At 41.4% G+C, this 20,985-nt stretch overlaps 1 protein-coding gene across 1 annotated transcript; it reads left to right on the forward strand.

Annotated features, from left to right (window-relative positions):
- Nucleotides 1–1,368: 1,368 nt before the first annotated feature.
- Nucleotides 1,369–14,833, forward strand: BTG1 (BTG anti-proliferation factor 1). Its single transcript, XM_037513884.2, is given in 3 exon segments — nucleotides 1,369–1,472; nucleotides 1,475–1,537; nucleotides 2,490–14,833. Coding segments are annotated over 3 exon segments (513 nt in total). The 5' UTR covers nucleotides 1,369–1,390; the 3' UTR covers nucleotides 2,858–14,833.
- Nucleotides 14,834–20,985: the final 6,152 nt, after the last annotated feature.

Consider the following 20,985-nt stretch of genomic DNA (forward strand, 5'->3'; position numbering starts at 1 on the left):
TTCTTTCAAAGTTTTGCAAGTACGATTTCCAATAAACGTTAATGTTTACACCTAATACATTCCCTGGTTTCAATTTTTATCCTTTTTTTCCTTCTATTTTCACAAATAGCGATAGAAAGGTGGCCAGCCAGCATTTGGAACCTGAAAAATGTAAACAGCCTCTGGCTTTGTGCACAAATGGGTGAAGATGCATTATACACATTTTTTTAAATACAGACCAAATTTTTTCAACACAGGATCCGCGTTACTATATTTAGCTCCAAAAACTGGCTCTCCCAGCCGCAGGATTCAGTAAAGCCTCCAACTCTTCTCTCCTTTGACTCCCGGAGTTACTGAAACAGCAACCACAAAAGGTTTACTACCCTTTTATTTTGCAATTGAACTTTTACAAAGACACCCCCCTCTCCTCCCCCAGAATGGAGCAGAACCATCTCCGGGGTGTAGGCAGCACCGCTTCGAGGAGACCGGGGTTCCCAGAGTCTGCAGAACGCCTCAGAGAGCCTGTTCCCCTACTTTTTCTCGCACCCCCAAAGCGCGCCTCCCGGATCTACTCCCCCCGCACCCCCATCCCGCGGCCCCGCACGCTCCTGCAGCTTGGGGAGCCAGCCACGTAGCTCGGGAGCTAGGACGGGAGGGAAACACCGAATACTTGAGGGGGCTGGCGCCGCGGACAGAAGGGGGGGGCCCCCCCGAGAAAAGAGGCTTTTATCTGCCCAGCCCTAAGCTTCTTCGCAGGCGCGCCCGGGCAGCGCCCTCTTGCAGAGGATGCGCTGGCACAGGTCCCCTGCGGCTGAGGCGGGAAGGAGGAGCCTAACCGGGGGGCGGAGCACACGCTCACCCTCGCTCCCCCCGCCCCGCCCCCGTCTCAGGCCTCCACTCGGGGTTTATTTGTTTACAAGCGGATTACGTCAGCTCCTCCTCTTTCCTGCGTCTGGACCGCCCCGGGCCCTTTTTCCCGCCCCCTCCGGCTCCGAATGTGCTTGCGTCACAATGGTGCGATCTGCGGATTGGCTGCAGTCGGCCGTCACGCTCCAGCTACGCCACTTCCTTTCCGCGGCGCTATAAAAAGTGCTGCACGGCGCCCGCATCTCTTCGCCCCTCGGAGCTGGAAATGCAACTGTTGGGAGCTTCGGAGGCTGCGGAGCTGGACGCGGAGGCGGCTGGGAGGTCCGAGCGATGTGACCAGGCCGCCGTCGCTCGTCGCTCTCTCCTGCCGCCTCCCGTCTCGAAAAAATTTTACTCTAAAGAAAGGAGAAAAAAAAAGCCGCCCGCCCCTCACGCCCCTCTTCCTCTCAGCCCTCTGACCCGTGAGGGAGCCCGGGGTGGCTCCGCCGTCGGGGCCGCGCCGCCGAGCCCCGGCCGCCCCGGGCCGCCCCCGCCCGCCGCCCCCATGCATCCCTTCTACACCCGGGCCGCCACCATGATAGGCGAGATCGCTGCCGCCGTGTCCTTCATCTCCAAGTTCCTCCGCACCAGGGGCTCACGAGCGAGCGACAGCTGCAGACCTTCAGCCAGAGTCTGCAGGAGCTGCTGGCAGGTGAGCGGGGCGCGCCGGCGGGCGCGGGGGAACGCGGGGGGACTCGGGGGACGCGGGCCGCACACCCCCGCGGCGGCCGGGGCCGGAGCCGGGCCGTCGGGCCGCGCGGGACGGGAGCTGGCGCGCTGGGCGGCCGCTAACGGCGGGTCCGGCCGGGGCGAGTGTTGGGGGCTGGGCCGAGGGCGCCCCCTCCTTTCCCTTCCCAGCCCCCGCGCCTGGCCCGCCGAGGGGCGCAGAAAACAGACGCGCAACAAAGAAACTAAAGCCCACCCGGGCGGGAGCCGCGGGCCCCGGACCGTCCGCGGGTTGGGGGACAAAGGAGCCGTGGGTTTTGGGGTGCGTTCGACGCCGCCTCCCACCCGGACGTCTCCCTCCGGCCGTGGGGAGCCCGGCGCCCCAAGCCCAGGGGTGGGCAGCCGCGCCGCTGCCCCGAGCCAGCGCCGGACGGACGTGCCGGCTCTGCGCCTCCTACCTCGGTGCCCATTAATCATCGGATTTGTCACCCGGACAATTACAGCCCTGCCCAAAGCGTGGTTTAGGGTTGCTTGTTTTTCTTCCCTTTGGGGTTAACAGTCCGGTGGCGCTTCTCTTCCCCAAAGCCATAAACCCCATTGTGTGCGGCGGGGGCGGGGTGGAGAAAGTAAACAGGCTCCCGCCTGGCCCGCGCTGCGCTGCGCGCCGGGTTCTTGGTTTGGGCGCTCCAGGCACGGGGTTCCTGGAGGCTGTTGGGGGCCCCGTCCCGTGCTGCTGCTCAGCGCCCCCAAATCCATCCTGCCCCGGCTCTGAATGCAGCCCCGCGCAGGCTCGGGGATGAATGCAGTGCCGGGCGGTTTGAAAAGTTGCTAGTTTTCATGAGCACTTCGCCAAGGCGTCAGCGGGAGAGGGAGCCTGGAGGGGGGCGCTCACTGTAACGATCTAAGCATTGTTTCTTTGCCCTTCTTTCCTTGTGTAGAACATTATAAACATCACTGGTTCCCAGAAAAGCCGTGCAAGGGATCAGGTTACCGTTGTATCCGCATCAACCATAAAATGGATCCTCTGATTGGACAGGCAGCACAGCGGATTGGACTGAGCAGTCAGGAGCTGTTCAGGCTTCTCCCAAGTGAACTCACACTCTGGGTTGATCCCTACGAAGTGTCCTACAGAATCGGAGAGGATGGCTCCATCTGTGTGCTGTATGAAGCCTCGCCAGCAGGAGGTAGCACTCAAAACAGCACCAACGTGCAAATGGTAGACAGCAGAATCAGCTGTAAGGAGGAACTTCTCTTGGGCAGAACAAGCCCTTCCAAAAACTACAATATGATGACTGTATCAGGTTAAGATATAGTCTATGGATGGATCATCTTATAATGGATGGATAAATTTGATTTTTGCTTTGGGTGGGCTCCTCTTGGGGATGGATGATGAAATTTAAACCATGTCACAGCTGTGAAGATCTGGCACAAGATAGAGTGGTAAAAAAATTTTTTTTAAGTGACAGTGCCATAGTTTGAACAGTACCTTTCAATGATTTAATAGCCTGTGAGTCCAAGTAAATGATCACTTTGTTTGCTAGGGAGTGAAGTCCTAGGGTGGTTTCAGTTTCTCCCAGACGGTCTACCTAAAGTTTTTCATCAGTACCTTGGCGCAGATCTATTTTAAGGTACCTTTCTCTGCAGTAGACCTTGCAGAGGAAATTTGCACTATTACACTTGATAATTGTTAACCTTTTTGGCAGCTCAATAGGAAAGCTCAACATTTTAAACATGGTAGTACTGGAAAATTTATGACAAGACTTTTACCTAGCACTTAAATATGTATAAATGTACATAAGACAAACTAGTAAGCATGACCTGGGGAAATGGTCAGACCTTGTATTGTGTTTTTGGCCTTGAAAGTAGCAAGTGACCAGAATCTGCCATGGCAAACAGGCTTTAAAAAAAGACCCTTAAAAAGACACTGTCTCAACTGTGGTGTTAGCACCAGCCAGCTCTCTGTACATTTGCTAGCTTGTAGTTTTCTAAGACTGAGTAAACTTCTTATTTTTAGAAAGTGGAGGTCTGGTTTGTAACTTTCCTTGTACTTAATTGGGTAAAAGTCTTTTCCACAAACCACCATCTATTTTGTGAACTTTGTTAGTCATCTTTTATTTGGTAAATTATGAACTGGTGTAAATTTGTACAGTTCATGTATATTGATTGTGGCAAAGTTGTACAGATTTCTATATTTTGGATGAGAAATTTTTCTTCTCTCTATAATAAATTGTTTCTTATCTTGGCATTTTAATCAATCTCTTGTCATGATTATAGAGGTTTAGCAAAAGTATTTCTCAGAAGACTTAGGTTCTGTAAGCTGTGTGAACGTCAGCTGCACACTGGTCATGCTGAAAAACATGGATAAGGAGTAAAGATGATCTGTCAATACATCTTTAGATGTTAGAGGAAACACAGGGGTAACATTTTTTTTTTAGAAGAAAAATCATAAAGTCAAAACATGGACACATTCCCAGGCTAATCTCATGAAATGAGGATAAGAGACAAAGGTAACATCTATCAAAAAGAGTGATACTCAAAGGATTACATTTCATTGCTTCCCTGTTGAAGTGAAGATGTAAATGTTCTATTTTCGCCCACCTTTGAAAAACAATTATTTTACCCCTTGGATTCCATGTTCATTTAGAAAATCCTGGGGCATATGTATGACCTATAGTCTTAAAAGAACAGGCTAATTACTGCAGAGAGATTGGTTGCTTTTTGCTTTTCATCAGCTGCAAGATTTACATTAGAAATCACTTAAGCTGGAATCCCAACAAAAGGTATGTTGATGAATTTTTATTCTCAAAGTTGAAATGATGTTTTTGATTCCTCGTCGTCAAAGAGTCTCATTCAGACTTATTTCTGATAAATTCTAGGAATCTCAATGACCAAATGAGCATTTGCTGCAGTGTCGTTTACTCCACCGCTACGTACAGTACAAAGACTTGGTAATTCTTTGGTTGTAGAGGATAGTGTGGTGTTTTGGGTGAAAATTGACAGAAATTTTGAGTTTTTTAATTCTCTGTACAGTTGAGTAACAGCATGTAGTGACTTGTTAATATGCAAGTGGACATGTTCAGGCTAGAATATGCAACCTAGGCTACTTGAAATCAGTAATTATCTAAAATGAGTGATAAATTTGGGAATTATTTTCTAACTATAAATATAAATTAGTCTGGCTGTAAACTGTATGGGAATACACAGTGGAATATGCAGGCATTTGGAATAGAAGTGGTGCCCGTACTGGCAGGCCGTCCTTGAGAGTTTATAACCACAAAACATGGACCACTGTTAGTAATTCATTGTGGTTTTGTTTTTCAGTCTCTTGTAGTGCCCCCCAGATTTTGAAGCTTGAATTTACAAAAATATGAAAAACAACTGGTAGTTAACAGTTTTCACACAGGTCTCACCCCCGATGCTGACTCCTTTTGTTTACCAAATGCATTTCATCTGGGAAACTCCTTTGGAGCTTCTTAACTCAGGAAGCTTTGCACATTCGATCATTTCGACCTAAGGCAAAGTAAGGTTGATTTCTAGACAGTTTAGGAATTTTTTTTTTTTTGAGTGGGAATATATTTTAGTACCTAAAACTTGTCTTAGCCTTTTTCTCAAATGAAGAATTGTTTTTGAAGGTCTTCACATCAAATCTTTTTGTTACTGTAAGAAAAATTTGGTGGGAAGAGAACTTTATTTTAGAAGGAAGGTGATGTTTGCCATGTAAGGAGCTGTGAAGTTCATCTTTAAAAGGTTTTCAGACGTCACTGAGACCTAGCATCCAGCTGTTTCCTGTGACTTTAAACCTCACATTCCCCAGACAGTTGTCTACAGTAGCTGTTTGATATTTCCAGTTCATTGATATTTCTAGTTCATTGCTTCTGGGGGATGTTTTGCCTGGCTGTTTTGATAAAAACATTTGAGTGTCTGCCTTATGCAGATGCATGTGTGTGCCGGGCCTACTTAGGTAGTTATTTATACCAAATTGTGTGCTTTTTAGTAGTGATATAATTTAAAAGGCTTTTACACTACCTGAGTTTTAAAAAATAGTTTCTTAGAGATGCTTTTAAGAAATGACGACTGCTTCCAAAATTATTACTTGCCATTGGCACCTGGAATTCATAGTTACTGGCAGTAAGTTTAGGAATGTTACTTTGAATTTTCAGTTTAAAAGTTATTTCCATTTTTCCAAATGTAAGTACTCTGTGTAATGATAAAGCAAGTGTATGGCAAGAGTTCTCCTAGCTCCTAGAGAATAATGTGGCTGTTTCCCTCTGAAATCTGGAATGGGAATCACATGTCCTTACCCTTAATTTGCAGTATTTCTGTAGTAGTAGACTGGAAAGGCCACCAGAAAATTGCTTTCTGGTACTGTTGCACAAATGGCTTCCTTAAGTTACTATAACTCACAAATTTCCATTTTGTTTTGTTATAGGTATTACAGATCTTGGAATTGGCCTTTAAGTTTAAAAGAAAACAGTATTCTTGACTCTTACAGTGTTTAATGACTAGAGGTTTTCAATCTCCCTTTAATCTTGGGAACAAATACATCTGCTGTTATATTTTTTTCCCCTTTAGTGATTTTTTTAAACATTCTGGTTCTCCCCTTTACAGAAAAGAAATATAATAGCTGAAGCAGTATTTTGTATATTGAAGGCTAAACATACCTTGCTTTGCACCTCTATTAGCAAATGATGTGATAAGATGCTATTGGTAAGCTGTGTGGGGACAATTTGCCAACTGTTTGATCTATGCAGAGGAGAATTCAAAAAGTATTGGATAATCTAAAACTGAGTAGATTTCTTGTTTATCTGAAGGCATGTAGTTTCCAGTTTAGTCTCAGCTCTATCTCTGCAGTTGAACTTTACATATGACTGCTGGACAACAGTTTATTTTTCATGGTTAGAATGTAAGTTTGAAAAACTACTTTGTAGTAAAATAGTTTATACTTAAACTGAACCATTTAACTGAGTTCTTAAGGTATTTACACAAATATACACGAGGAATAGACTTGAGGAATATATTATGAGTTATAATTTCTGGTTATTTCTATGGATATTTGTATTTTCTTCTGCGAATAGCATAAGGTTAAGGAACATTGTTAAACAAGATGTTAACTTTCGTATTTCTGAAATGCTCCTAAACATGTAAGACATACTCACATTTAGTGAAGATTGACACCATTTTTCTTCATCAATTTGTCATGTATAATTGACACCAGTTTTTTGAATTGCAATTTTAACATGGCTTATACCCTTCTTTTTGCACTACCCAGTGTTTCAAACAGGAATAGGTAAATGGATTCTAATTTGAAAACAAAATTCTGTCATCTCACCGATGAATAATCTCACAAGGAATATTTTCGAGTTCAACTTCTGACTTTTATATAAAGCTATTCGTGATATTTAACATTTTTGTGTTGAAGATGCGGTGTTCTCTTGGGAATTCTCTATAATTATAGCAGATAATACTGAAAGATGAAGTGATTCAAGACTAGGGTTGGATAAAAAAGGAAAGAATGTGGGAAAGGAAAGCAGGAAACCTAACTGAGATGGAGGAATTTAAAGGATTGGTAATAAAAAATGCATCTGCTGCAGCCATAGGTTTATCAAAAGAGGTTTGTCCAGCAAAGTCCTTTGGCAGAGACTTTGGGAAATACTGCTGTAATTCATGGATCTGGGACAAAGTCTGCACTCAATTTGTGAACATGCAAGTCAAAGTGGTAGTAAGATTTATGGTCCATGCTAAGTGGAAATTGGGCTGGGGGAGGACTCAAAAGGCAATTTTAAATTAATAAATAGTGCTTAATGTTTTTACTTTTCAGTATTTTAGGACAGCAGCGTATTTTTTTTTTTTTTAAAGCTGTTAGACATCCCTTGATTTCAGCTTCTTGTACCTTTAAGGTTTGAAGGCCATTTTTGACCTCTTTCCTGATGAAAGGAGGAGGATTAAGGACAGCCTGGACACCTAACATCACAAGAGGGACCACCAGGCAGGAAGAAACCATGGCATTAACTGCATTCCTGTATTTAGAAAATGCTTCAGCAAACACTGTTACTTCAGCTTGCAACATAGACGAAAGATTACTTACCCATGGGGCATTTGTTTTTAATGCTCAGGACATGTCATCCCCAAAGTCGTTTTGTGTCATTCCTTTATAATATTTTTACATACATTTTCATGTGTGTATGCAAAAGTACACGGTGCATTTTACAAATGCATACCATGGGGATAACTAACAATTTTTGATGGGGTGCATGCTCCAAAATATTTAGTAGATGCTGTTTCTTTAGGTCATTACTACAGGAGATTAGTGTTTGGCCCTCCTAAGAGTAACTCATGATTATTTTTAAAATTAGGAGTCTGAAAGTAGAAGCTATTGTAGCAATCCAAAGAGGATGATCTTGTTTAATTTTAGCTTAATTGCTGAAGTCTTTATTTGTAAAATTAAGCTACCTTTTACAGCCAACAGATACCCAGAATTAACTGTTAGAACCAACTCATGCTCCTATCTATTACTCTTATAATTCATATTTTATGTTTTTAGACATTTTCTTCTCACATGTTAAGCCGGTGTAGTATTTTCATATATTACATGGTAAAAGAACTGAGTTAATGTTGTAGATCAGTGATTAAATTAGTTTTAGCAATTATTCTTCATCTTAAGACCTCTGTACTTTTACCCTCTCATTCTGAGGAATTCCTACATTTTTATAGAGGAAAGATTACTAAGAAATTTTTTGAAAATATCCATCCTATAAATGCATGTAAACTAAAATAATATTTGACCATTAATTGCACTATAAACCAGGTTGAATGTTTTCCAGTCTTAATTTATGGCAGTTTTGTTTCTTCAAGTCAACAGACTAAATGTAATTGTATTTCCTATAGATTGTACTTGTGAGCCTTCAAGTTACCAATATACATTCTTACTTGACCTTCCAACAACTGGATCAGGTTGGCAGGTAGGTAGGCCAGTATTTTTTAATCTTTATTTTGTGGACAGAAAATTGAGGCTTAAGGGAGTTTAAGTAATATGCCCCAAAGCCAAACAGCTAGTGAATAGCTAATTTGTCATTTGAACTCAGGTCTTTCTGATCTTAGAAACCAAGCTTTATAAAACTGGTGTATATTGTGTATGATTTATTTACCTTGTTTCACATTTTTGGAACATACATGTTTTCACTTCTCATTGCTAGTTAGACATCTTTGGTTATTTCAGCCTTGAAATCCTTTCGCTCTCCATGCCCAGCAGGCACAGAACTGTCTTTAAAACTAGGTTTCGGTTCTTAGGAGGCAATTGGGATTTAGTACAAAGAATATTATTCTTGGACTCAGAAGAATGAGTTGGAATGTAGGCATGTACCAGCTCTCAGCTTATGATTTGGGATAAGTTGCTTAGCTTCTCTGAGCCCCTCGCTGTTAGGTAAAACTGAGGCTAAAAATAAGTCTGTTGTCAAGGTTAAACGTAGGAAAGCATCTAGCAAGAATGGCTGGATTCCTGGAACTGGGATTCTCATAGCATAAAGGCAAACAGCAGATTGTTTTCTTGAAATTTTGATGACATCACTGTGATTATCTTTAGAGTTTTTTAGCCTGCGTTAGCCAGTAGTTGTAAGAAATATACTTGTATTTTTGAAATAATATAGGAAGGGTATTCAGTTGTTACCCACTGCCCCCCTATTTCCCCATTTTAAGGGTGGAAATACAGTTGACCTGGGCTTTGCATATTTATTTTATAGGCTTTCCTCTGCTGGGTCATTAACATTGGTTTTCAGAGCTATTTTCTCAGTAAAGGATGAATGCTTCAGGTCTTTTGTCTATGTTGAAGACACCTTAAATGGGGAGATGAAGTGACACTATCAAATGTGTATCAGTGCAGCCCTGGACAATGCACATTTACATCCATTATCTTCTTTAATCCTCACAGTGTCCCTTTGCTATAATAAAGTTGACTTTTCCCAGGGTTTGCAGTTCTTCAAGCCATTTGTATTTGAGCATGCTTTTGCAAGAGATTTTCAAACATTGGTTTTCACATGAAACTCAGTGGTTCTCAATCTCTTCCTAATCTAGAGTGCTGTGAGTACTTCCTTCCCTGCAAAGAAAAGCAACCTTTTTATAAGTTATCAGTTCAGGTTTGAGTTTCTTCTTGTGATGTAACCTGATGCAATGTTTGCTTGAATCACTAATCATGTAATTGATTTCTTCTAGTCAGTCATAGATGAGTCAGTGATCACATGTTCTTTTTAGTTTAAACTCATTTCCCTTTTTCTAGGTGAAGATCTTTATCAAATGGCTTGCTGCTGTGTTGTCTAGAGCAGTTACTGCACACCTCAGTGAAGCAGGTACAGAGTCAGCAGAGCTTCTTGCTAATTTATTTTGCAACAGTCTAGGAAACAAAGGGTCCCATTTTTAAAGGAACTCAAGAGACTTCCAGGCAAAATTCCTTTGATCCTTTTCAGAAGTCTTGCATCTGAAAGCCCCAGTGTGGTTCAGATCCTCTTTAGAGTTGTGTGGAGCCTTGTAAATTAGTCAGTGTGTTTCTATAATATTTAAGATTGTGCTGTAAGAATGAGAGGTTGGAGCTAGTTAAAGCAAGGGATAGGTGGCCAGTGTTGCCAGATAGTAGTTAGGATTATAGAGTTAAAGATGGGGTCACTTACATAATACTGAAACATACAAGCTCTAGATTCTTGAATTTCCCCCATTACCATGTCCTTTAATAAGTCTCCTGGGATCCTTCTAATGGTTGAAATAAATGATGTTTTGTCCTATACCTGTCCTTTCATTTAACACATTCTTAATGTACCTCTGTGTGCCAAATACTGTGCTAAAGGAAATGATAATGCATAAAAACTGACTGTCTCTATCCTCAAGGGGCTTAAAGCCTAGTGATGAAAATTACCGAACATGTAAAAATGGAGCCCGGGACAGATAATGGAAAAGAAACTGGTTGCATGGTGTCCTGAGCACTGTCGACCTTACAGAGAGAGATGTCTGCCTTAGAAAGCCTTCCTAGAGGCAGAGACACGAGCTAAGATCTGAAGCATGAGTAGGAGCTTAAGAAGCCAGGGAAGAGGGAACAGAATGTATAGTGAATGGAAGGTATTGAAAGAAATCCAGTGTGCACTGCGCTGGGGGGCAGTTACGCAAGTGAGGCCAAGTCATGTGGGACTTTACAGGAAGAGTGACCATATAATTTGATGAATAAATTTATCAGCCAGACTGAGACATATGAGGAAAACATGGTGCTATTAATAATTAAACCCGGGCTGTAAGCATCAGCCAGGACATAAAGGCACCTCACTGTTACAGGCCATGTAAAGAGTCTTATCTCTTTGACTAAAAGCACTGCAGCTAGCGGCTTGTGGATTTCGTGAGGAACACGTCAAGAGGATAGAGCACCTTCAGTTCGAAAGGAACCCAACTAGGACTAAAAGAGTTTTACAGGACAGCTAGGCTGTTAGGGTTTGTTCTGTTCTAGATATCAATGACTTTCATGCTTTAAAGGTTTAGCTTGGAAAGTTGGAGTTTAGTGTGAGCTGCTAGACTGGATGCATGTTTGCGGTATATGAAATAGCACAATTGAAACATTTTTGAGTATTTACACATTTTCTTCTTATAGCACTTGTCATTTTTGCCGTGGGTGTGTATTTGAGTCGAATTTAAAAGAGTAGTTTTATTGTTAGTTTACGTTTTATGTGTATTTCTTGAACCTAACTTTTAAAAAGGTGTGGGCCACTTAAAAATTTTTTTCTTTAAATTCATGTAAACATTTTCTGCAGTAAATTGTATAGTGACTTTCATACACCCATGTAATCCACACTCCAAGTAAGATACAGAACCTTTCTACCACCCCAGAAAATTCCTTTTTGGGGCACTTAAAATTTGTTTATGAAATACAGTTGTGGAGCCAGGCCTCAAATTAGAAATAAGTTGTTTTTCCTCTCTTTTTATAACTATTTTTGCTTCCTAAACATGCAGTAATGGTTACTTTAAACATGATGCAAATTGTCGCCAGAAGAAACCATTGCTTTTCAACTAGTTATGATTTAGTGGTTACTAATATAGTGCATCCCCGTCCAATTTGCTATGGCTTTTTAGTGTTTCAAAATGAATAGTAAAATTTGAGTCATATCCCTATCACTGACTCACAAGCTTACTAAGGATTGCCTGTTGTTGTTTATTAGCCTAAACGTCACAATCTTGATCAATCCAAAGATTGTGGTAATGCCAACTTTCCACAATGCTCCCCCTACTTTTAGTCTGATTGTGTCACTTTAGGGTAGGTTTTTCCGGTAAGACAACTGTTAAATTTATATTTATAGCTGAGTCCTAGCCTTGAATACTTCCTTTCATCTCAAAATTCTCAACTCCACTTGCCAGTGAGCAGTTAGAATATTGACCTAAGTTATAGTAGAATTAGTCGTGAAAATGATTGAATTCAAGAACTGTGAATCATTGTGTTTAAAGATTCTTGAAAGCAGAGATGCCAAAACTTGTTCTAAAGAGACTGTTCATGAGTTTGGGATCTCCTGAGGATTAGGAAGAGGAGATAAATCACCAATGATTAAAAAGGAAATTAAGTCTTTTCCCTATACTGTCTGACTTGGAATCTGAGCTTGAATCAACTTTTTTTTCTTAAGGTCAGTGTGTTCTGTTTAGTAAAGACTTTGCTGCTGAAGTGATGGTGGTAAATGACTTAAACATTTCTTTCTCTGCAGTATTAATATTTCAGGGCTTTTCCCCACCCCACCCACACCATTTTGGAAAGAATGGCAAGTCAGGTGAAGATGAAAGGAAGGTTTTAGCCAAATTTGCTCTGTGGAGACTTGTCAACAACACATTTCTAATTAGAGAAGTCCACTGTCTGATTACATCTTCATATCACTAGTTGAATCCTTATTTTAAAAATGTTTCATGCATTTAGCACAGGAAAATTCAAAAGGGTGTTTTCATTGTACACATGTTGGAATGATTTTTCCTTCATGTCTCTTAATATCAAGGCTTCCCAGTAGCACTAGTTAGCTCTAGACCCTCTGTTCTGCTGCTCTGATTCTGTGAAATTCTGACCTGATGCTGCCGGCACTTTGTGTAGACATGCTATAGAAAATACTCAGTGTTGGGGTATAAATTTGGTTATTTGCATTCCTTATCAACGGAGAATGCAAATGTACTTTCTTTAAATGTGGTTTGCCATGAATTCTACTAAATGCTTGCAGCCCAGAAGTAAAGATTTCTCCTGTGTGCATTCCTTCACTCTTTGTTACAGACCTTTAAGGGTAGGTAGACATTTGTTCCTGTAGTCAACTCTGATCATGGTAGAGTGATGTCATACTGCTATCGGCCAATTTGAGGCTAGAATTCAGGTTTGGCTGAGGTCAGACACCAGCTCTTAACCAATATCACATCTTTCTGGTCTGCTTTCTGGTCCCATTGCATTATGATTGTTTGCATTCATGTCTGACTTGCCCACTAGTCAGGAAGACTTGAAAGCCAGGGATTCTTAGACCAGACTGCAGAAGATTCTAAAATTAGTTGATCTGTTCATTCATAAATATTGAGCACTTACTTTGTGTTCAGAATTGTTCTAAGCTCTGGGAGATAGAGCAGTGAACCAAAATTTCTACCCTCCAAGTGGGGGACTGAAAGAAGCCACTAAGATGTGTGATCTTTCAAAAAGGGGTAGTTTTAAGGAGCAGTGCTGCTGTGCTGATGCTGTGACTGCACGCCACGGTGCAGCCCTGTGCGAGAGCCCTGTGGAAATATATGGGGTGTTGGGGGGCAGGGAGGAGGGGTAGTGAATGGCAGGTTGCTATTTTAAGTCAAGGAAGGCCTCACTGATAAGCTGATATTTGAGGGAAACGGCCAAGGAGATATCTGGGAAAAGAACATTCCATTCAAATAATTCCGTGATTTCCAGAGTCATCCAGGCTCTCAATTCTCCCAGATGCATCATTATCAGTGGGCAGACTTGGGCGCTCTGGCAGTTGCTCTTCTGAGTAATTTTTTACTTATTTTTTTTTTTTTTGGTATTATATGCCACAGGAATAAGCACAACTTTGATAGCTGGAAAACCTGCTGAGTTTTTCTAACCCCTCTTCCCCCCATTTAAGAGAGAATGGCAAACCCAAATCAACAGGCTGATAAGATCTGAATTTTTTTTTAAAGTCTTATATGTTTAACTCTATTCAATAAATATGAAATGAGAACTGGTGTTCAGTGTAATGATACAGGCCCAGCAAGGTGCTCAGTGTCTTGTTGGGATGTATCCCTGGGTAAGCTAAAAAGCAAACATTGGAAACAAAAAGGACTTTCTTACACTTAGATAACTGGAAAATTCAGTTATCCAGAACGCCTGTTCCTGACAGATCCTGAGATTACAGTACAGGGACTAGTTATTTAGAGCCCTGTCATTTCATGGATGAGACTGGAGATAAAAGCAAGTTTGTATTACCTTCATCATACACTCAAAAATCATGGACTCCTTACTCTTTTTGGTGCTGGCATGTACCTGGTATATTCTTGAGTGACAGAACGTACTTGGGGTTAGGGTATACAATTGAATATTTGCATTCCTTATCAAAGGTGATGCACATGTAACTTTCTTAAACGTGTTTTGCTATGAATTCAGCCTAGAAGCTTGTAGTCCTAGGAGTAAAAGTATCTCCTTCAAAACAGTTTGAAATTTGCTTTCTCTCCAGTCTAGGTTATCTTGCTTTTGCTGTATAAAAATCGAATCAGTATTTTTAGCATTTCAAGGTGAAGGCCAAGTCATTCAGATATGATTCTCATCTCAGAGTTTAAACAAAGCTTAAGATGAGGCAGAAATCTGTTTCTGGGTTTGAGATAGGTTCCTTCTCTATGCCTCTAAATATAAACCAGATAATTCTCACATTTGACTAGAAAATGGCAGGATGAGATTGAGGTTCAAAGGAAAGAGAAAGAGTGAAAAAAGGGAAAATGTGCCTTCAGAAACAATGATATTATTATGTAGGATTTCACATAAAGGAGTATTTTATCCAAATCAAGTATTTAGCGCAGATGCCCTGGGATTTTGGGAGGGGTCATTTACATGGACTCAAACTCCAGACATTTACATTGTTAATTATTTCAAAATTTTGTAAGTATTTGCCTAATGACGATAGGGTCACAAAGAAATTTCCCTAATGTCAAATCTGGGAACACAAATAAAATAACCATATTAATTTGTAACTCAATATCATGGATACAGAGAGTGATTACAGCCTTGTGAATCTGCTAATAATATTTATTGCAATAATCTGTGGCCTCTCTCCCAGAAGATTTCTCAGATTCATCTTTGCAGATTAAAGTTCATTCTCTTATCAAAATGCTGCTATGATTTCCTGGCTATGAAAGGTATGTTTTTGCCCTCTGTTTTCCTGAGAAAAATCCTGCCTTCATTTCTTAATGAGTGTCCTTTGTTTTTCTTCCACCTACTCACGCTGAACTTGTCGACTTAGATAGGAAAACACTCCACTGTGTAGAATAAAACAAAAACATCTAAATGTGTGGTTGGACAAGCTTATTTTTAAATTTAGTCATTTGATGTAATACTTTGTGTTAGGCAATAATTAAAGTTCTGATAAAGCTAATTGAAATGGAGTTATTTAGTTGACTCTTTCATAGTTGAAAGGTTTTAGGGTGTTATTAGAATAAAAAGATATTTCAGTATCTCAAGTACAACTCTGGCTTAATATAATCTTCATTTTCTGTGAAAACTTTTACTTTACTAGAAATTTATTCTGGGGGAATAAGACAGACATGTGGAGGGGAGAGGGTATGTGGGTGTCTTACAGGAGAGTGGAGTTTGGGGGGTTAGAGGATTAGCACTGGGAAGAGGAGAGAAAATACAATTTAATACATGACAGGAAAGGAAAATCTGTGTTTATGCTTGAGTGTCGTGTGTGTGTGCCCATGTATGCCTTAGATTAGTGCAGGGAAAGAATGATGATTATCTGTCTATCTGTCTATCTACATTTAATATTTTTCTGATGCCTGGCCACAGATTTTGATAAAAGAAAGCTTAAAACAATTCTTTTCTTTTTTTTTAAAGATTTATTTATTTATTTAAGCACTGGGGTGCAGGTCAGAGGTGCGGGAGAGTGAGAGAACCCACCAGAGACAGAGCAGGGAGCAGAACAGGCAGAAGGACCGAAATACACTGCTGAGGAGAGCAGTGGGCGTGACAGGAGAGGTCTGCTGCGCCATGTGGGCATCTCCCCGGCCAGTCAGGAATCAAACCGGTGCCGCAGAGGTTGCGGACAGCTTCACAGCGCTGTGTTCAACCTGCTGTGCCACCAGGGAGGCCCCCAAAACTATTCTTTAACAGTGGCTATCATTACACCAGAAGAGTATGCCCCTAGTTACATTACATTTAAAATCATATCTACTGGTTTAGGCTTGAGCACCTGACAAAATATATGAACCAAGAGAGGGGGTAGATTTTTCATAAACTTTCCAAATCACCAACATTTAAGGAGTGCCTGTTGTGTACAGAGATGATTTTTCCTTGGAGTAGAGATTTTTCCTTGGAGGAGATGATTTTTCCTTGGAGTTTCCAAGTTGGAAACAGCCTATATAAAAATTGACTAATTAGGGCCTCCCCTGGTGGCGCAGCGGTTGAGCGCTGGGCTGCGAAGCTGCCCGCAGCCTCTGCAGCACTGGTTCGATTCCCGGCCACCGGCCAGGGTCCCACATGGCGCGCAGACTGCTCCTGCCCTGCCGCCCGCTGCTCCCCTCAGCAGTGTACTTCGGTCCTTCTGCCTGCTCTGCTCCCCGCTCTGGCTCTGGTGAATTCTCTCACCCTCCCGTGCTTCTGCCTGTACCCAGTGCTTGTATAAATAAATAAATAAATCTTTAAAAAAAAAGACTTTAAAAATAAATAAATAAATAGATAGATAGATAGATAGATAGATAGATAGATAGATAAATAAATAAATGATAAAAATTGACTATATTTGCTCCTGGGTGGTGAAGTTTATCAAAAACTAGCATTTAAGGTCAAAACTATAATATTAAAGGATGAGCTAGCAGATTGTGCCTTGCATTCTAGAAAGAAGGGGTAATGTTAAAATCCTGCCTTTAAACTTAATCCTAGATCAGCTTAGCATCTAGGAGACTAACTAGACACAGTGACTGGGGTGGGGCTACCCTCTTTTCGAAGGGCAGAAGGCAGACACTGAGGTTACTGTGTCTGTGGGAGACTGATTGGTGTGAGCTTACTTTTTTTTTTTTTTTTTTTTTTCAGGCATTAGTTTGGTCACCAAGCTTAAGTTTAGATATTAGGCTTTCAAATAAAAATGCAAACGTGGTTCTCATCCCTTTTCCTCTTTTGCTAGCCATCAAAAAGACATTCAAAAGCTGTCCACTCCCACTGGCATTTCAAATGTGTATGTAATTCCAGGTACAAGCCTTTCTCTCCTGGGAGAAAGATTGTTAGAATGTAGAAGGGAAAATAGAGTAACAGTTCTAAGATGGTGCATGTTTGCATGTGTATATGTCAAAGTCAACCATGACGTATGTTATAATGTAACTCAGATTTCAACCAGGGTCACCCCTATACCTGGAGAGCTAATCTGATCAGTCTCCCCATTCTCCTGGCCTGATATAAAGTCCAGCGTCATTCTCAGGTTTTCTTTTATCTGTAGGTAGCACACTCTCATCTTGGAACTGTGCCCTTGAGCCCCTGACTCTCGATTCTGGTCTATATGGAGCTAATGTCAACCCAGCACTAGGCTAACCCAGTCAATAAGTTGCTAGAATAGTTTCTGATTTTGTTGTGTTTTGTCTTGCTGTTAAAATTTTGTATTCTCAGAATCTAGTCTAAGATCTGAATGTGCTATTGTCTTCATTAAAAAACAATGACAATGAGTGAAATAAATAATTCTAAGTGAAAAATGATGTAAACAGAGCACGGAGAACCTACAGTTTTAATAACAACAGTTGGTGTTTATTTTGCACCAGCCTGCATGGGCTTTCTCCCCAGGTGTGACATGCACTCCTAGAAGACATCCCTTTGTCCACTTGACCCCCCAAGGAGGAGGTCAGTGGGGCAGGAGATAGTCCTCCCTTAGCCTCACGGATATTTTGAGTCATCAGGATGTTTTAATGCTTTGATCACTCTGGATCCCAGACCCCAGGGTCCTTCTCTAAACCTTCACCCCTACCCTCTCCCCTGCCAGCCCCCTGTTCCTGTCCACCCCCCTCCACTCACCTCTGCCCGCGTTGCCTTTCCTCTCTTCCCAGCTTTGTCTGCCAGCAGCAAAACTCAAATTCCCAAGGGAATAAGGAGACCCTGACTGATGCTGCCGCCTCCTGTTATCGCTGAAGGGAAAACAATGCTTTCCTTTTTTCTTCTTTCTACCATCATTTTCTAGGTGAAGTCGCAGAGAGAGAAGTAATAAGGAACAGAGAGAACAGATTAAATCTTCAGGACTGCAGAAAAACGAACATCTGTGTTTGCTTAGACACCCAAATAGAGCCAGAGGGGCAGGATTGTGGGGTTTTAGGCACAGGCTCTGCAACCTGAGATTTCCTGGTGGGATGCAGCCCAAACACTGCAGGCCAGTGCCAAGAAGCAGGGCACTGCGTCCTCTCTGATTCCAGGATCTTTTACTATAAAATGGAAATAATAGATCCAGTTGTCAACTTCAAAATGTAACCTCCGAAAACAGGTGGTTGTTTTTTTTTTAATAGGTTTGGCAAAACCTGACCTGAAGTAGTCGTCTCCTCCCTATTTCTGTATTTCTGTATGTGCTGGACAAATAATGAGGTTGAGTTCCAGCCTCCAAGGAAAGGATCCATACTCAATAGCACATGCTCCATAATAACTTACTGAAATCTGAAAAATGCTGAATTTGGGGACGCACACATGGTCCTAAGGGTTTTGGATAAGACCGTCCGCCTAGAGGATTTGGGGGATCCTAGACAGGATGGGTAAGAGCTGTATGGGACTGATGTAGATAACTAGTCAATAAACTTCAGCTGTTTTTACCATCATTTGTGGTCTCAAATGAGAGCAGGAGTTTCTGTCCAGCTACAGGACTTCGTGTCGACTATAGGAAGTGCGTCAGACTGTGCAAGTTACACATCAGCTTCTTTTATAGCTCTTGTTCATATGTATCTTGCATGTTGAAGTTGCTTCTGTGATTTCCTTCTTTTCCCCTAACACCCTTTGCCAATACTTTAATTTTCTACAAATACTCTATTTCTGTCTTGAGACAATCAACTTGGGGGGGAGGGAGAGTCGTGTACCTTACAGAACACAGAAAGAGGAAAAATATGGATTCCCTAAAAAATCCATAGCAATTGTGGGAAGACAAATGTATTTTCTATTTAGATGCTAGCGCAATGCCTTCTAACTTCATTTTTTCATCTGAGGAAAATTGCATAATTCATTTTCATGCCTCTCTCTCTCCCCCCCCCTTCTCTCTTTTTTCCTACTCTCTTTATCCCTCTCTTACTTTACCCCTAATCACAGTGAACCACAAAAGTGATCACTGGTGAGGCTGCAAGGCCTTTCTCTAAAATTAGTGATTAATGGTCAAAAGATGCTAAATGTGAAAGAGTGCCTCAGTAAAGGTCTCAGGACATTTTCTCAGGGCCAGGTGCTAAGAACTTCTCAACAGGATAACTTGATGGGGAAATGGAAAAGGAACACATGTGGTCTAACACTAAGGCTATAAATAGAAGATGATTTGGGGGAGAGAGCAGTATTTGTTTTCTCCATTTGTAAGGCCTATTGCCAGAGGTCAGACAAAATTCTTTTCTTTACTTAAACTTTCAGGAGGTTGAATGTGAAGAAGAGGACTTGATTGATTGAAGAAGAGCTTGAAATGAAAAATTAAAATGGTTTTGTCCCATAGTGACAACATAACCAAAACATCCTATTTTAGGACATCATAATGTTTTGTTAAAAAAAAAAACTGGCAGCAAGTTGTGGATTCTTTTTGTGTGTCTGTGCTGACCGAATACGCACTTTATTTTCTGAATAGGTGCTCCATTAAATATTTTAAGTTTCTAGAAGTAGTTTTTGATTTTATTGTGCTTTGTTTGTCTGTTAAGATTTTGGATTCTCAGAGTCTCATCTTAGATCTGAATGTGTTATTGTCTTCATAGAAAAAAATAACAATGAGTGAAATAAATAATTCTTTTTTTAAAAAAAAAAAATTATTTATTTATTTATACAAGCACTGGGTACAGTCAGAAGCACGGGAGGGTGAGAGAATTCACCAGAGCCAGAGCGGGGAGCAGAACAGGCAGACTGACGAAGTACACTGCTGAGGGGAGCAGCAGGCGGCAGGAGAGGTCTGTGCACCATGCGGGACCCTCCTCTGGTGGCCGGGGAGCAGCCGGAGTTTGAACCAGTGCTGCAGAGGCTGTGGGCAGCTTTGCAACCCAGCGCTCAACCGCTGCGCCACCGGAGAGGCCCTGCAATAAATAATTTTAAGTGAAAAAAAGATGTAAACAGAGCACTGAGAACCTAAAGTTTTAATAACATTTTATGTTTATTTTGTAAACTCAGCTACAAGTCATTTTTTGCTGACAGTTATTTTAGAGGATGAAGAAATAATTCGTCTTGCCCACAGTTGCTAGGGAATTTTTAGGGAATCCACATTTTTCCTCTTTAATTGTCATGCTTTCTGTGTTCTGTAAGGTACACGACTCCCTTCCCCCCAAGTTGATCGTCTCAAGACAGAAATAGAGAATTTGTAGAAAATGAAGGCACTGACAATTGGTGTTAGGGGAAAAGGAGATCACAAAACTCTTATCCTGAAACAGGAGAGTGCAAGTAAGCGCATTGTTCTTGGCCCTCTCACAGGGCAGTCATGGTCCATGGAATCCATTTGAAAATAAATCCGTAGTCCCCAGTCATCAACACAGTACTTATTCACTATGCTCCCACAGGTATGTGGCCATAGCAGGCAATGTGTGGTTTTTCCCCTCAAACTAAATACAATTTAATCTAATTTTATTCAATCTATTTCTGAACTACTCCATCCTTTCGTAAAAATTACAGATTTCGATTTTATTTTGATTTTAGTGCAAAGGTACATTTAGTTCCTGGTGTCCCTCCTTCTCCAATGTGAAACAACAAATGCACTGCACTTCCTAAGGAACAGGAGAAAATGGCTCATTCTTGAATGATGTATTCAGTAAAACATCTTATATATGAAAGGCCTCTTGAGAAGGGGCCTTTGAAGTTTGTATACTTGGTTTAAAGCTGCCGTTGAGATAATTTTAGCCAATCCAGGTACAATCACTGTACCTCACCCTTTCTTCCTCCCCTTCCTTATTAAATATGCATTCAATGTCTGATTTTATGAGCATCAACCAATGTGCAGGATTCAGCTCAGCTCTAATGAGAATTCAAAGGTCATGAAGACATAGTCATAACTGTCAGGAGTTTATAATCTA

The sequence above is a fragment of the Talpa occidentalis genome, unplaced genomic scaffold (assembly GCF_014898055.3).
Source record: "Talpa occidentalis isolate TD23 unplaced genomic scaffold, MPIMG_talOcc4v2.1 talOcc4.16, whole genome shotgun sequence".
NCBI classification, from domain to species: domain Eukaryota; kingdom Metazoa; phylum Chordata; class Mammalia; order Eulipotyphla; family Talpidae; genus Talpa; species Talpa occidentalis.